Consider the following 16,644-nt stretch of genomic DNA (forward strand, 5'->3'; position numbering starts at 1 on the left):
CTACTCAGTTCTAAAACAAGATAAGAATAATGAATTAGGATTTTTGTCAAACTATCAAGGATATGAATCTCGAAGAAAGAATCCTCAATACACTCTTGTGTCACTCAAAAGAACTAGAAAGTCACTCAAAGATGATATAAAATTAAACTAGAATGGCTATTGCTAAAGACAAGACTAGAAAGTCTTGAAAGAAGACTAAAGATTAGAAAGACATTGACAAGAATGAAGAAGGCTTTACTCTTGCCTCTATATACAGTCTTAACTAAGAGCTATGTGGTGATATCCTATAGGACCTCCTAAACATATTGACTTTGTAAGACTCATATTTTAACTTATAAGATAGGTTTTCTATATGTGCACTATATAGTTAGCTTGTTCCACAAGCTATCAACAAATGGTTGATTTGTTGACTAAGTTTCTAACCTACCAATCAACTACAAACATATATAAAGTCAAAGCAGTATCCATGTGGTATGTAATAAAATTTAAGTTTGAATTTGTATATATATATATATATATATATATATATATATATTTTATTTATATAGATACATAGAGCTATAATTTGGTTGAATCAAAATAATACAAATATTATATAAATTAATAAAATTATATTATCTAAAAAATAGATTTATTACATAAATTAGAATTAAATTTTTTAAATATAAATATAATATAATTTAATTAATTTTAATTAATTAAATTATATTAAATATTTTTATTTTTGATATTTTATTATAAATTTAAAACCTTTTTAATTTTTAAATAATATAACTTACTATAACATCAAAAGATATTATTTTAATTATATTATCTTTTTTATTTAATATTATGGATTACTTTTATACTATTCTTTTAACCTAAATTACTAATATTTTTTATTTAATAATTAAATTGGACCTTAATACTTTATTAAATGACATTGATAGTGATTGAAGTTTATTAAATTAAAATTTTAACAAATAAATGATGGAAGCTTTAAATAATATCTATTTTATTACCTTTATTATTTTTTTAGTTAAAAATATAAATAAATAATTTATAAATAGAAAATTATATTATATTTAATATTAAGAAATCTATAAGCTTATGTAAGCATCTTGATGAAGGATAAATAGGTATATTGTAAAAATATTGTATAACTTATTTGTTATAACTCAATTCATAGTTTCTATTGCTTAGTTTTCAAAGTTTTAGTTTTAATTTTAATTTTTTATTATGATTGTTAATTTTCAACACTTGAATAAGGTAAAGAAATGTAAAAATTCTAAATTAGCTAGAAATTTAAAATAAAATCATGTTATAATTGCACATAGTATTCAAATTCGTTATTGTTTACTCTTATGATAACCATCTCCCAACACTCATCAAAATCCACTAATTCAGATAAGAACGTAGAGTTGACCCGCAGGCGTTGACTCAAGATCGTTGACAATGGAGAGTCAACGCCTGATCAGATCCCAACTCAGCAAATCGCCACACATGAAACATCTCGTTATCCGCGCAATGCTGGGAATCAGCCCTTGTCGGATTTCATGAGGATGGTGTGAGGCTCATCTCGCAACCATCATGCTTCAAATTCACACTGTCGTGTGATGTTGCTCAACCTGATCGATGCCCAAGAGACTCGGGCGATAGAGTGCGAGACCTCGGCGCAGGAACAAAGCCAGCGATCATTCAAAGTAGGGGGATTGACATCGTGTTTGCAAGCTTGGAACTGTAGTTTCCAGGTCACGAAATAGTATCCCGCAGCTCTGTCATCATACAGGTGGTCTCTACACGTCGCTGTTAGCTAAAGAGCAAAACGCTGGGAGTTGAACAGCATTACGAGTTGTGCATTGGCTCAGTGCGCGTCGCAACCACTGGTTGAGTGGATTTGCTACAACGAGCACATTCTAGCAAGATACTGTACATCTTCTGTTTTGCAATTTGCAGAATGTGACTTCACTTGCGGAAGAGAAGTCTTGGTAGCAAATGGTTGATGGAGTCTTATCACTGCTGGTTAACTGAGGCAACCAATTCCCCCTCATTAAATGAGCTTCCTGCTCGTGGAGCAAGGTCTCAGTGGTCTAGTCTCCTTTTCTCGCCCAGTAGAGGCTTCAGTGATGGAATGCTGTAAGTTGCGAAAGCAGTGGGCTTTAACCTTATCTGCTTGCAGAAGGTCCATTCGATTCCTATCTGCAAGTCCTTCCGAATGTGTCACAATCTGGCCAATCTGCATTCTAGTCCTTGGGACCACAAAATGAGATAACGTACTCTTCTCTACGTTGTTTCAAAGAATGTTCGAAAGTTGAGCTGGTTGAAGTGATGATACGAACACAGTGACCGCAAGCAATTAGAAGAAAATTTGGTTACTAGGAGACGGGTCACTGAAATAAATCTGAACGAGGTTATGGAACGTGATTCGAGAACTCCCGAAAGAGAGGTGAAATTTACTTGAGAAGTTTCAGGTCAAGGTGGAAGCAAATAGTGTTACTGCATTCTGCTCCTCTCACTGTTAAGATGTGTGTAGTTTCTTTTCTAATCTTAAAGCTAGGAAAGTTGGAAATTGATTCCACAGAATTGGCTATGATCCCCCATCTCAACCTTAGATGTAATAATGTAGTGGCAGAACCTTTACGAGGTCTCCTTAAGCAAGGCGGAGTCTCATCTTGTGTGATCTCCGTAGCGGGCACCAGCTTTCTTAAAACTACCTGAAAGCTCTGACGAAAGCTCGTAGTCATTTTTATTTTTAACGACGATCAATTGTGTAGAATGATTGATTATGCAAAGTCGTCTATTACTTCATTGAGCTACTCGGTTCTGAATCCTGCCGACGGAACAAGGCGCCAAGAAATCAGATCAAAAGAATTCAATATCTTCATAGAGACTATCAAGTGGCACTAGAAGATTCTACTCATGGCTGCTTGGCCAATGCTTTGAATTGAAAGTCATTCCAGAATAAGTAACCTGGAATATATAGCTCAAATAAATGCACGTACACGAAATTTGGATTGTTGTTGACGACGATCAATTAGTCGTTCGAAAGAGTTTCTAGAATCTAGGCACTGCAGAACGAATTGTCTTACTACGTCACCGGGTCATTGAGAGTTGAAAAATTAAATCAACAGCTTTGGTAGTGGATAAAGGTCCTGCAACTTGCGCCTCGATTGTGTTACAAAATGTAAAAGATGAGAGTGGGCCAGGTCTTTGTTGCGGCAAGTCACCTATATTTCCTTAAATAGTTTTTCGAACTATTGCAAGAGCTGATTTCGGGGAGTGTTATGTACCAGGCATTCGGTGTTTCATTCAAACTCATTTCGTTATTATGTTATCATTTACTCCACAGAAACTTGACCGTACCCGAAAACTCAGTCCCACTCTGCCCATACTCTTCGTCCTTTACTGAACGTTTTCAATATACGATTTCATTTCGCTTGACCCTCCCCTCGCTCTCTCGTATCTGAAGCTTGGTCTTTCGAATGAAAGTCCAACAAGTTGCAAAATTAACTTCACTTCAAACGTTAGGAAGTGACGACATGCGGTTGGGAATCTCTTCCCAGAGGACACTGCCATCGTGGATGACGATGATAAGCTTGAACTCGAGCTTCACTTCGGGCTTCACCTCCAGATTCATCACCCACCCGGACTCCATGTGGACACTCCATCAACTCAATAACCAAAAAAGTACGGATGTTTCAAACATTTCAAATCTAGAGGCTAGCCATGGATTGAAGAATGCAGGTGCACACCCGCGTTTCTAATTATGACGTAGAAACTGAGGCTCTATGGCCGCTGACAGGTTTGAAACAGAACCTGTTTATCAGGAGTGATTTTAAGGAAGAGTTGGGTCCACTTCTCTAGAGCAGTAACATCCACAACATGAGAAAAAAAACAAACAAACAAACAAACAAAAAAAAGAAAAAAGTATGTCAAGTTGCACCAAGGAATGTAACGACTTGCTCAAGATTTCCTTTCTGAAATGCATCAAAATTTAGTTTCAGAACTGGATGAGTCAAAGATGGCAGACTCGACAAGTTGGAAGTTCCACTGACAAAACAAAGACTATGTAGCGCCAGTCAGTGGTTTCATCTTGAGTGCATGGCTGCCAGATGTTGGGCTCAGAAGAGCCGTTACATCTACAAAGAATTTTGGTTAAAATATGTTAATTTACCCATTTAATAGAAATTCTTTATACTTTCCAATTTTTTCCACATTCACACAGGGTGCTGGAAGTCAGGTCTACGATTTATAGAGGTTTGTGTCAGTCGCAATGAATAGTAGGATGTGAAGTGCATTAGCAACCAAAATTAAGCATCTGCAACTCTCACAACTGCTCATAGTGGCCGGAAATTCATTCAACAATCTGTTTCTCCACTCGAACTCGTCGTGTACAGCACTTGATACACCAACTTCTTGATCCTTGACATTATTCTCTCGTCCAAGCTAACGTGATCTCCGCAATACATGTTGAATCAAATTACAAGAAATACTCACACGCTTGACTTTGTCATCATCAAACTCGTGAAAGGGAAGAGGAACAAAACAAAATGAAAACGAGAAATTCCAATTTCATATCGTGCACACAAACTAATCCAACTAGGATTATGACTCCAATGCGACTGTCCCCTGTGAATGACATAGCCAACCCTCGTACCGACAACTCGATTTTCAAATCCTAGACTAAGAAGCAAGAGTTTCGAGGTTGCTTGCACATCAAGCTGATGTGCATAGATACAAGGCTTAGATAGAATTAGGCAAGCAAAACTCAAGCAGATGGACAAACATACGGACAGAAAAATAAATGAAAACTTGACGAACATGAACCCTAATATGGTCTGAGTGTGACTTCCTTTGCTGGATAGGTGAAAGCAGGGGGTTCCGTCACCTGGAAAGTGCAGGCCGTCCTACACAACACTGAGATCGATCGAGAAATTGACGACACTGCTCTGCAAACGAAACAAACAACAGGCGGTCTCAACTCATCAACTCCAATCGTTTAACCTACGACATTAAACAGGAGTCGAGAGCGTGTGAAGTTCTTATTGGAAGAATTGTCTAAAAAACCACCGATCACGTAACAGTGCAAGTAATAGCTTCGCAACCATTCTGCAGCTGCAAGAACGGTGTGCATCCTTCCAACAGAAGTTTACCTATTGTTCATTCCCACTCCGTTACACTTCAATGACGAGCTTCACTCATCACAATCATCTGTCACTTCGCACCAAGGTCGTCAGTCGTATCAAAATTTAGGATCTTGATGTGCATCATTTGGTATATCCATTCACTGTGCGTTCCAAACTGTGAAGCACTATTCAAGCCACATTGTTACGGTAAGAATGTTAACTTGTGCTTTTGCCGGAGAACCTGAAGGTACCCTCCCGAGTACACTCGATCTTGACAGACCAGCTTCTCTGGTATTCCAATATTCAAATTGGTGCGAACTGCTGTGGACGTCCTCAAACCAATGTTCAACGCGATCTACACCATCAGAGGTCGCTTCAGAGGATGACGCGTTTCAAGTAACCTGGATTCGAGATTCTGGATGGAACATAACGCTTGCTTTGACCGAATAGAACGGCTCCATCTGTAGAGGCAGAATCCTGAACGAAATGACGAGCCATAATCCACACACGCTGTCCAGCATTTACAGATTAGCAATCACTCTTCCGCTCCCTGAAGAGATTCGAAATGCTCGTAATCTCCACCACTACAACCCCTGATACGAGGTATATCATCCCTCCATGCGAAGGACTCCTCCAGACATCCGCTAGAAAAAGATGTTCCGAATACCGGCATATCGCTTCTCCAACCGGAACATGATGCATTATAACATCTTCTGTTCCTGTGGTCGTGATTACTCTCTTGATCTTGTGCATGAAATGTACCTTTTCTCATTTTACCGTATGAGTCGTGAGAATCGATCCGTAAGTAAAAGAATTTTCGATTGCTATGTAGGCACGAATACCGACTTTCGCATTTATCTGAAGACAGATGGTGGTTAGTAAGAAAACGTCACCTCCTGCTCGGGATCAGCTCGTCAGGTTCGAGACTGCTTCGGGATCCACCTTGATGATCACTGTCACCTTCGAAGGGCGCCTTTCACCACTTCGTACACGCCTGTAAAATCCGCAGTAAGCGCAAGGCAGTCACCACAACCTCTACCACAGTATGCAGGGCAAGCACCACTTATGCAGCCGCCACTGAAAATTCACCTGGTTTCAAGAGCAATTCAGCATCCATAACTCTTGAAACGGGACAGACCTCAGGTCTCAATCCAAAGATAAAACTACCATTCCTTTTGATCCTGGAGCACAGGAAAATGTGGCTGCACTTCGCGGTTGCCGATGTGAGGAGCTTCCACAAAACAAGGCAAAGGCTTACCCACACAAGGATTCAAACCAGCAAGGTACACAGAATCCTGAGTAGGACCGCACAAAGCATCGACAAAAAGAAACCCAAATCATAGGATGACTCGCTGAAATAGTATCAACACATCATTTTCTTCCAAAGCAGCAAACTCTTACAGTTCTCAATAGCAGAAAGGCATACTGAGAATGACACTCTCAGAAGCAGTCTTCTTCGGAGCAGGTGAAATGGTACCGCAGCAGTCACTTCCTGCCCAGCCATGCTAGTTCGGCCATGGCAGCCAGATGAGTTTCGAGCATGAGTTGTGTCTGCGGCTGTGGATCAAGCGCAGCGGAATTATGCCTGCATGCGCCATTCACAGCGGTGGCGACACTCCGATGCGGGAGCTTAGTCGAAGGCAATACGAACGAACGAAAGTACGAGCGAAAGGACAAACTTAACGATGGAAGGAAGGAAGGACGGATGGCGGGGCGAATGGATGGACGGAGACAGAATGGATGAAAAGGAGAACGAACGAACGAGGAAGAAACCAGTGACGAAGTGGAGATGGGCAAACAGTTTTAGTGAATTAAAAGATACATCTGATCCATTATTTTTTGTACATAATTAAAATGCATTGTCATCAGAAATATTGCCCCAGGAGGAAAAAAATTCCACTCTAATTTTTATATTTGCATGATATTAATTTTCCAGTTTCTTAGTTTTTAATATATTAAGTCTTTAAACTTTTGATATCTCTTTATATTTCTTAAAGTTTTTTAGAAACATATTTTCTAATTTTTAAAAATATATTTATATTTATATATACATATATATATTTATATATATATATATATATATATCTATATGTGTGTGTGTGTGAGAGAGAGAGAGAGAGAGAATAATCATTCTTCAAATTTCACGTACAGCATATCATTCTTCCATGATTTTCAATATTCTATTCATATTTTATTAATATTTTTATGACAATGTATCAATAGGTAGTTTAAATTTTCTTTAAATATACTACCTTTTTTATTTTTAATTCAAAATAAAATTTAGGTTTTTATTAAGGATAAATTTTGATATTTTAAAATTAATAAGTGATAAAATAAAATCAAATAAATGTAAAATTAAAATAAAATTACTTATATTATAATAAAATAAAATGAAAATTTTTATTTAAATATTAAATTTAGAAAATCTTCATAAAAAATTGTCTATATGTATATATATATATATATATATATATATGTATAAGTATAAATGTGTGAACATATTTTAGAGCTTATTATAGCTATGATATATGTTTTTTTTTATTATTTCCAAAGATAAAATATATTTTATAGTACCAATTCTTTCAAATTATCTTCATGGTTTTATTGAGTGCATTACATATTTTATTTATATTAAATTATGCATATCTATATTTCTAAATATTTAATTAATTTAAATATATATATATATATATACTAAAATATTAACCACATTGTCATAGATATCTTCAATATTTAAGTAAAGAAGATTTGTATTTGTATAGACTTTTTTCTAATGTTTTTATTTAGAATATATATATATATATATATATATATATATGTATATATTTTTAAAACTATTAATAAATTACATACATATATATTTCAATTGTACAATAAAACAAAAGATTTGATGCTTGTAATGCATCAATTTATTTTTCACCAAATATAATATTAGGAGCAATTAGTCCTAAACACAAAAAGATGGCAAAATTTTCTTTAATAACTTTATAATTTTTGTAAATTTATCTTATTGTAAATTAATAAAGAAATTTAAATTCATCCATTAATAAACCAAGATTTGTTCTTGAGAAGTTTGATGGTACTAGATCTAAGCTTCAAAGTTTTATTAACCAATTATAATTAAATATTAATATTATTATCTTAAGTTAGATTTATTTTTTAAAAATTAAAAATATAATACATATTTATTTTATTTGTTTAAGAAAAGTATGATTTAATATATATATATATATATATATATATATATACAGAGAGAGAGAGAGAGAGAGAGAGAGAGAGATATTGGTAAAATTACATATGCTTAAAAACCAGGTGACAATCTATGAAGAAACTAACTAGATGTAGGATATTCAATAGAAAAATAATAATTTATAATTTTATATGCTTAACAGTTCTTTCATCTAGCAATTATTTTAAAAAAAGAAAATTAGTATATTTCTTTATAAAAACTTGTAATTATTTTTTGTAAAATTTAGCAATATAAAATATACTTTCTAAAAAAAACAAATTTATTATACTAAAATCATCTAGATGCTGGTAAATAAAACCTTTATCAAAAAAATTAATAAAACTATTGGTATATAGTCATAGAAATTTCAATAATTTAACAAAAAAACATGCTATTAACAAAAAAAATCTTTTTAAATTTATTTTCACAAAGAGTTTTACTATCTATAAGTAAATGCATCATTTTATGTTTTTAATTTTTTTCTTGAATGTTTTTTGTGGTAAAATATATTTTTCTAATTTTTTCACAAAATGAAAATTTTTTATTCTAAAGAACTTATTCTAGCTATAAAATCATGTTTGTTTTTATATTAAAAAAACTCAAATTTTAAAGACCATAAAAAAAATTAAAAATATATATTTTTTAATACAAGCAGAGCCTTTAGCACATAGTATTTTAAATCTTGATCTTAAGCTAAATACTTTAAAATTTTCAAATTTATATTGATTGAAAAAATTCTAAGACTATTATGTATTTTATTTAATATAAATAGATCTATATAGAATAGTGTAATATACAAATGACATATTATAGTGGAAGAGCATATATATATATATATATATATATATATTTAAATTTCTTATTTTTATTTTATAAAATAATATTAATTTCTCAAAATACACAAAAATTGTAATAATTTTAAAAACAGCCTTTTTTAATTCTAAAAATGTAAACATGTTTTAAAATTTAAGTGTGTCTATATGAACTTAAAAACCAACATCAAATTTTCTTGTAATCTTATGTATTTCTTTTTAAAAATTCTACAATTTCAACACTTCTTTTATAAGCCTTGTAGTCTTTAAGAAACTTCTACATGGTCTTTTTTATTAACCCGTGCATGTATAGATAAGATTGAGGTCATTTTCACTCTTTTCAAGACTTTTCTTCTACTCTAATATGGATTCAAGACTTGCTAGTTTCTTGTTCTTGAAAATAGCCACTTCAAAAATATACCTCTTCTTGATCTTTTTTTGTATTCTTAAACAAACAAATATATATTTATTGAATCAGTACAAAATTCATGGAAAAGGACATCGCACACGTATTTTTTAAAAAAAAATACCAAAAAAAAATTGTTAAATCACAACAATGTTCAAATTTCACATATCACAAATATAAAAAAATAATGTGAGTTCAATTGTATCGATACATGTTCGATAAGCGTCTCTTCAATAAAAACTTGTAATTTAGAAGCAAATAGTATAGATGTAAAATATTCCGAGTGAGTGGAGCATGGCCGAAACAGCGGTCTCGGTGGAGACAGTTACAGGAGAGCTTTAGCAGAGAGCAGAAACTGCCACATGAAAGCTGACAACAGGAAGACAATCGGTGGCAGAGGAGCAGAAGATACAGCAGCAGCACCAGCAGGAGAAGCAATAACAACGTGGAAGCAAAGGTTCATGGGCAGGGAGGGGGAGGGAATTTAGTTCCAGACCCAGTTCCTTGTGATTGCGTTGTTATCCATCTGGCGTGCTGGCATCTGCCCCTCCTGCTTCTTCGTACCACTTGGACATGCGGCACACCTTTTGTCTTCAAGCTCTCGTTCGGGAGCCAGAGAAATAGGAGGAGTGCAGGAGCTCAAGCTCACGAGAGTACCAGTACGTTGGATGTCGGAGTGTTGATCGATCTGATCGATCTGATCGACATGCAGTTCATGAGTTCACGTATGTCTTTGCAGGCGAGCAACATGCTGCAAGTGGACTGCACCCCATTAACTTACTCTCGGGTATTCCACAGGTTTTTTCATACTAGTGATCAGATGGCACTTGAATTTGTCACTATGAGCTCTGCGGCGTGATCTCAAGGAGGAACACATCGCCTTCCACTGAATAGAGGAGGGTACTGTGGTGGCAGGTGATGCAGATGGTCGCTCAGACGAGAGCACTACTACAGTGTGCTTGCCGGTTTTTTTTTTCTTTAGTATTATTTCGTGGTGTGGAATCGAAACTCTCGATGGATGACCACCGAAAGTGACTGTACGCGATGAACCCTGCCGCCATGGTGGGTGCGAATTCAAGAGGCCGATGATCTAACGATCGGATGATCAGTGCACATGCAGGCCCGCCTCCTTCAGATTCTTCCGATCGGAATTCGTTGGAATCGCTGTTTGCGGCGTTGCGAAAGTACCCGCGAATCACGCCTAACGCTTACACGAAGTTTACGGTTACGGTTATGGGCCATTACTTGTGGAGAGTAGCTGATAAAGATGATCCACGGATGCTGCTCTGACCGTCACCGTGATCAAAGCTGATAAGGGGGGTCCGGAAACTGATCTGGTGGCAGGAGCCCGTCATGCAAAGTTGTGCGGAACGAAAACTTACTAAGGACATGCACAGGGTTTGGCCCTTCATTGACCCACTGGTTGTAACTTCCGGGAGGTGGGGCAGCGCTCGCTCTGCAATGTGCTGTATTGCACAGCTGAGTTGAATGGTGCCATTACAGAACAAGCCTTTGGGGAAGGAATGGACAAGTTAGCTGGCAAGCGGTCAGTCGATCAGAGCTGGCGCTACGGTAAACTGTGAGGACGTGACAACGGACATGTAAGAAACCACAAATGCCACACGCTTGTCGAAGTACAGGTTGGACGCACGTCGATCAACAACCAGGTTCCAATATGGTGGCAAGTAAAACTGGTGATGATTATGAAGTCGCTCCCAATGTCCACGTGAAGCGTGCCGTGATCTACCACCTGAAAGACGGATGTGGGTTATTATGAGAAAGGTCCAACACTAACTCACCACGGTGCAGTATGTGTGCACATCGTAGTAGGTCACTGTTCTTCCACGGTACAAGGGGCACGAAAGGCGTTGCACTCCTACCCCTAGAAGACAGCTAGACAACTTGTTTGCATACGTACCTACTCAAGTCTAACCATATTTGCACAACCTGTGAGCTAGCTATCTCCATTGTAGTGCAATACCTGAAATATTACATAACTCTACAACACCATCATGCGAAAAATGTTGCATATTCTACCAAAAGATGAGGCAGTGCAAGAACCAAAACTTCAACCCCAGATAGAGAATGCGAACAATTCTTGTATTTTCTTTGAGCAATTAAGCACCGACCTCCGAAATGGATCACAAGAATGTAATAAATTCTCTACAACTCCAAAAAAATAATTGGGGTGCATGTACACATCTTCAGAGGGGTTGATCATGCTAACTATTGGAAGTAACTGGTTGGCTGTAAAACCTTGCGATGCATACACAGCAGTAGCGTGTGCAGTTAAATCAGCCTTGCCCGACGTATCCACATTCCCTCTCTTCAAGCGAATAAATGATAACCCTATACCGATTACCCAAATACGGTATCCACTGAAAGTCTGTTGACTATACATGAACACTTCTTCTTTTTCTTTTTTTTTCTTCTCTTTTTTTTTCTTTCTGTGCAGTGATATATGATCATGTAATAGCTCTGTTTTTGTTGGTGCCTTATGACCCACTGTTAGATTCCTGGAACTGTGATGGGATTAATCGTTTATACGTCATGACATATACACTTGCACACTAGCATTCTTCGGTGTTCGGCATAGGGGGCACGCGTGAAGCTGTCCTTCGCAACCCAGACACAGGCACAAATGCCGGCACGGCAAGAGGAGCATGGAGACGTCCTTGCATCGGCAAACCCTGCAAGTGCGCTGCTCCCGAAGCTCCTTGTTCTCGTTGATGGTGCGAGTGTGGGCGTCGTTGCGGTCATCCACGTAAGAAGACGCGCAGTCATCCGCCTCGCTGTCCCCGCATCCTTCCTTGCTTTGTTCCCTGCTTGGTGGGTACGCCTGCTGCTGCTGCTGAGCCTGATGCAAATTGGACCTCAAGATGTTCACCATGGCTTCTGTGGTGCGAAGCTTGTTTTGCCAATGATACGATTCTGCATTAAGCTGCGTGAAACGTTCCATCAATTCCTGGTTCTGGAGTTTCACCTTCTCCATTTCCACGTCTTTCTCGCGTAGCCTGCGTGAAAATCCCTCCTCCACTACGGCTACCAGTTGGCGAGAATGCCGCTGTCTCATCTGTTCCAGAAAGGCTTTAAGTTGGTCCCTCTGCAGAGGCAAATTAAAATTCAACCCCAAGGAGTGAGTGCACTGGATCGAAACAATTGCTAAAACCTAGCGGGCCAGTCATCGAAATGCCTTCGGTATCGCAATCAATGTCAAATCAATTCTTTCGACCATGGCAATGCATCTTGCACAGATTAAAAGGTCATGACAAGCACGCTGAGTACCTGAGTTTTCAAAAGCTGCTCAATCTCATCCCTCTCTTGCTGCAAATGCGTGCCGAAGTTTTCAGCAATGCTGGAGGTAAAAATCTTCGTGGCCTCTAACCTTCCGCTGGTGGAGACGGGGGAAGAAGACCGCAGACGGTCATCCTCAAAGGTGAGCCGCAATCCCGTCGAAACACCTGTTGATTGGGGGTTTACCACAGATCCAGGACCCGTATTCTGGTGGAATTCAGATACAGTGTTCATTAGAAGCTGCTGTTGCTGCTGCCATTGACTGCGAAGGTCTTCAGCTTCTCGTGACCTTTTTCTCGACCCAAGAAGATTGTTTGCGACAATTTCTTTGTCTGCACCGTTCGGGAGCGACGCATCAAGCTGCGACGTAAATCCCTGGCGCCCGCCTGCCACTGCAAAATCGATAGGGCATACAATTTCATCAGCCTGATTCGCAAATCTGAGAGCTTCTCAGAAATTCATCGAGAAATTGAAAACGATCCAAATGTGAAGGCTTCTCTACAATGAACCGGGAAAATTCAGGGATTCAATGCCCAAGGCCTCACGTTGATTGAAGACATGGTATTGGTTAGATTCGGGCATCACGGTCGATGGATTCCGGAACTTTCCGAGGTTGAACGCGTTCTGATTAATACCACCCGCCGTCAAGAAATTGGGGTGCTCTTCATTTCCAACTACAGCCGGGGCCCTGATCCAATTTAGAGCACAAATCAGCTTGCCAACCCCTCGTCTTGACAACGGAACGAGTGACAAGACTCTTCAGTTTATTGCAAACAACCAACAGCTACAAGAAGATCAACATATGATGTTTTCATATTCGCCCGAGTAGAAATCCAAGAAGGTGATCAAGACCTGTTGGAGCCGTCGTCTGGAAGAACGACGTTGGGCAGATACTGCGATTGCACTGCCATTGAGCCTACCACCAATCCCCCAGTACCGACGCCAATGCTCTTAAATGCAGTTTAATTCTCTACACTCATCAACGCGGCTACTCCTTTTGCAAACAGTGAACAGAATTGTCCGGCGCCAATCTCAGGCATATAGTTTCTCTACTCAAGGAAGCGCGTCGTCCTTTCAGTAATACCAAGGGTGAAGTCGACGGCGCAGGACCCAGCGTCAAAAATGTACTTTCTTTGTGCAATTCTTCAATCAAAACTAGCATCCAAAGTCTCGTGACGGGAGGAAGGACCACCAGGCAAGAAGTGAAGTCCTGATGGGAGCGTATGAATGAGCTCAATCTCGCCACTTTCTTGCTTGTCAATTATAAAGGCGAGCAGTAACACCAAAAGAGCGTTTCGAGAGGTGCAGTTGGTTGACGTACTTGACACCAGGAGAATTAAAAGGCAAGGCACAACGCACACATGACAGAGAGGGGAGGACGCAGACTCAGACACTGAGGTACGCGACAGCAGACGCAAAGACTCCACCACCAACAAGCATCTAAGCCGGCTGCAGACAACGGACAATAAAGAATTAATAATTGCGAAGTAATGATGGCGATGTTAACGATTTGACCGGTGAACTCATTTCCTGCCAGGCGCAACAACCATCTCTACTACTACTACCACTACTCAACTTCATCACCCAACACTAGTAGTAACTTCAAACGCTTCTGTTTCGTTCTCTCTCGATCTCGCTCTCACTCTCGTCGCTCCAGTGATCAAACTCGATTTCGCCTTCCACTTCTGTGACTCTGTCTGCCTGCCAGCCAACTGATGACCCTCGGAATTGTCAATCATCTGCAAAGGTGGGTCGCCTCATCATCACTCGCCAGTCGTCGCCACTAAGCTACATCATACGACATTATCCCGAGGCTGGTCTTCTCGTCGAATGCCATAAAAAGGGGGGGCCAGTTCGCCCCGTGATGCCTGGCATTTGGAGCAGTCTGACCGACCTTAACTCGCGTGCTTAAACTTGTATTATTTAATTAATAAAATCTGCTTTCATGCTCTTGAATCCCTGACAAGCCAATCCGCCTCCCCCACCATTCCCTCCCACACGTACCCTGCCTTCAGCAACCAGCCGATGGACCACTCCCTGTGAAGCCCATTCTATTCTCCTCAATGTCCCTGCTGCTCGGATAAATCCAACCCACCTGTGAGCTCCATCGTGTGAATGTGAACCCACTCAACCGTCGCCTTCTGATCCGCTCTGGGAATAGGCCCCTCCCTGTTCCTGGAGACCTCCTAATTTAGCTCCGAATAACTATATTCTACTGCCGATTTACATCGCCTGCATGCATGCATTTCCGTGGAACAAGATTCGGTTGTTAGGGTAAATCTCTGATGCTCCCTTTCCCCATACTTCTCTTGCTTTTTTTTTTTTTTTTTTTTTTTTTTTCTCTCTTCTTTTCTTCATGTGTTGCCACACAACCCCAGCCATGCCTGCTAAACAACCAACCACCCCAACCCCTACTTTCTTTCTCCTCATTTCTTTGTGTGTTATGGTTATCATCCACCCCTAAAAATAATAACAACACATCCACCTCAATGTGCCCTTCGCATCCTCCGCTTGCGAGCCTACCCGTAATGGTCTCCAGAAGGAGAAAACGAGCACCTTGCATGGTCACGAATATGGCATTATCTCGGCCGTGAAGAAAAACATGCGTTCATTTGCACAAATATGAAGATTCTGTTGCCTAGAAATGTCACAAATGATTCCATTCGAAGAGATGTGTTTTAAATAGTATGTGTTTTCGTGTCAGCATGAAGCATCGAGCATCTATTGTTAGCTGGAGAAAACGAATAATAACCTAAATGGGGTTAGTGGCTGTTGTCACGAACTAAAAGCTCAATGACGACATCCAGTAACTTTTTTTCTGCCCACCGTCTGTCCGCTCAAACAAAAAAATCCTCGTGGTCATTAGCCTGAGCTCCAGTGATACATGTGAAAAGTTGGAGTAATGCCTGTACGATTGTCGAGCTGCAATGAAAAGTTAAAGAGAACTAAACAGAGACTTCTACATTGGTGCCGGCCGCAGGAAACGGAAAAAAAGTAGATGTGATAAAAATATAATAAAATAAAGATAGAATGAGTAGATTGTATCGACGTAACAGTAAAACGAGATGCAGACAATGCCGCAGAGATCGTCGGAGACTTGGAAAAGTATCAAGTCTTGGTTGTGTACATCACTAGCCTTGTTGTGATGCTTCGGTGAATTATTTCTTCCCCTATCGGACACGGTGACACGGGGGGGGGGGGGGGGGGGGGGGGGGACTCCATTCTGTCAAATTCCTCTTTTAGAGACTACCACTAAGGCACTTGCACTGGCACTGGCACCGATTTGCGACGGATTTCGGAGGCCATGATCTCTGAGATTCGAGCGACTTCCGAGCTGGACTTGCTAATTCGGCGTTCTTGCAGACAAAACTCGGGTTCTGTTCTGGCATTGATGTAATTTGAGCTTTGGAAAGGCCGTATTATCATGCTCTCTCTCTCGACTTCTTTATCGAAAACTATAAAGTGGGTCGTCATTCACGTGAAAAAATCGCAAATTTGTTACTTTCCAAAGCATCTAAATATTACCTTTTCCGAATTAAAAATCGCGCAATTGATAATTATGACAACATTGATAATAAGTCAATTTGAATTGTTCCAGCACTTTTGTTTTCTTTTTCTTTTTCTTTTCTCCACTATTATGGGGGATCTTCACTTTTTCAGCATTTGTAATTCGAGTGTTAGTCTCGAGCTTCAGACTGACCATTTTTGCTAAAATTTCTAAACAAACTACATTTCATTATTGTCCGTGAATATGTAGGAAACTTTGCATGTACCCAATCCAGACTTCCATGTGCGTCA

General features: G+C 39.0%; 1 protein-coding gene and 1 long non-coding RNA gene across 2 annotated transcripts; both read right to left on the minus strand.

Annotated features, from left to right (window-relative positions):
• Positions 1 to 4,527: 4,527 nt before the first annotated feature.
• LOC112295916 (uncharacterized) lies at positions 4,528 to 6,698 on the minus strand. The gene is made up of 4 exons (XR_002973786.3): positions 6,507 to 6,698; positions 5,327 to 6,099; positions 5,133 to 5,190; positions 4,528 to 4,928 (listed from the first exon to the last, which is right to left on the minus strand). It is a non-coding gene; the product is annotated as an uncharacterized LOC112295916 (long non-coding RNA).
• A 4,933-nt stretch (positions 6,699 to 11,631) lies between these two features.
• Positions 11,632 to 14,797, minus strand: LOC112295753 (putative BOI-related E3 ubiquitin-protein ligase 3). Its single transcript, XM_024547669.3, has 4 exons — positions 13,699 to 14,797; positions 13,392 to 13,534; positions 12,838 to 13,238; positions 11,632 to 12,655 (listed from the first exon to the last, which is right to left on the minus strand). Exons 1-4 carry the CDS (start codon positions 13,755 to 13,757, stop codon positions 12,101 to 12,103), a joined length of 1,158 nt encoding a protein of 385 aa, XP_024403437.1. The 5' UTR covers positions 13,758 to 14,797; the 3' UTR covers positions 11,632 to 12,100.
• Between the last annotated feature and the right edge of the window lie 1,847 nt (positions 14,798 to 16,644).

The sequence above is a fragment of the Physcomitrium patens genome, chromosome 19 (assembly GCF_059467195.1).
Source record: "Physcomitrium patens ecotype Gransden chromosome 19, ASM5946719v1, whole genome shotgun sequence".
NCBI lineage: Eukaryota > Viridiplantae > Streptophyta > Bryopsida > Funariales > Funariaceae > Physcomitrium > Physcomitrium patens.

Excerpts from the sequence above, each read along its gene's own strand:
- LOC112295753 (XM_024547669.3), bottom strand. The coding sequence starts at position 13,757 with ATGGCAGTGCAATCGCAGTATCTGCCCAACGTCGTTCTTCCAGACGAC. Across the intron at positions 13,535-13,698 it reads CCAGACGACGGCTCCAACAG|GGCCCCGGCTGTAGTTGGAA; the intron begins GTCTTGATCACC and ends AAATTGGATCAG. Across the intron at positions 12,656-12,837 it reads AGCAGCTTTTGAAAACTCAG|AGGGACCAACTTAAAGCCTT; the intron begins GTACTCAGCGTG and ends TTGCCTCTGCAG.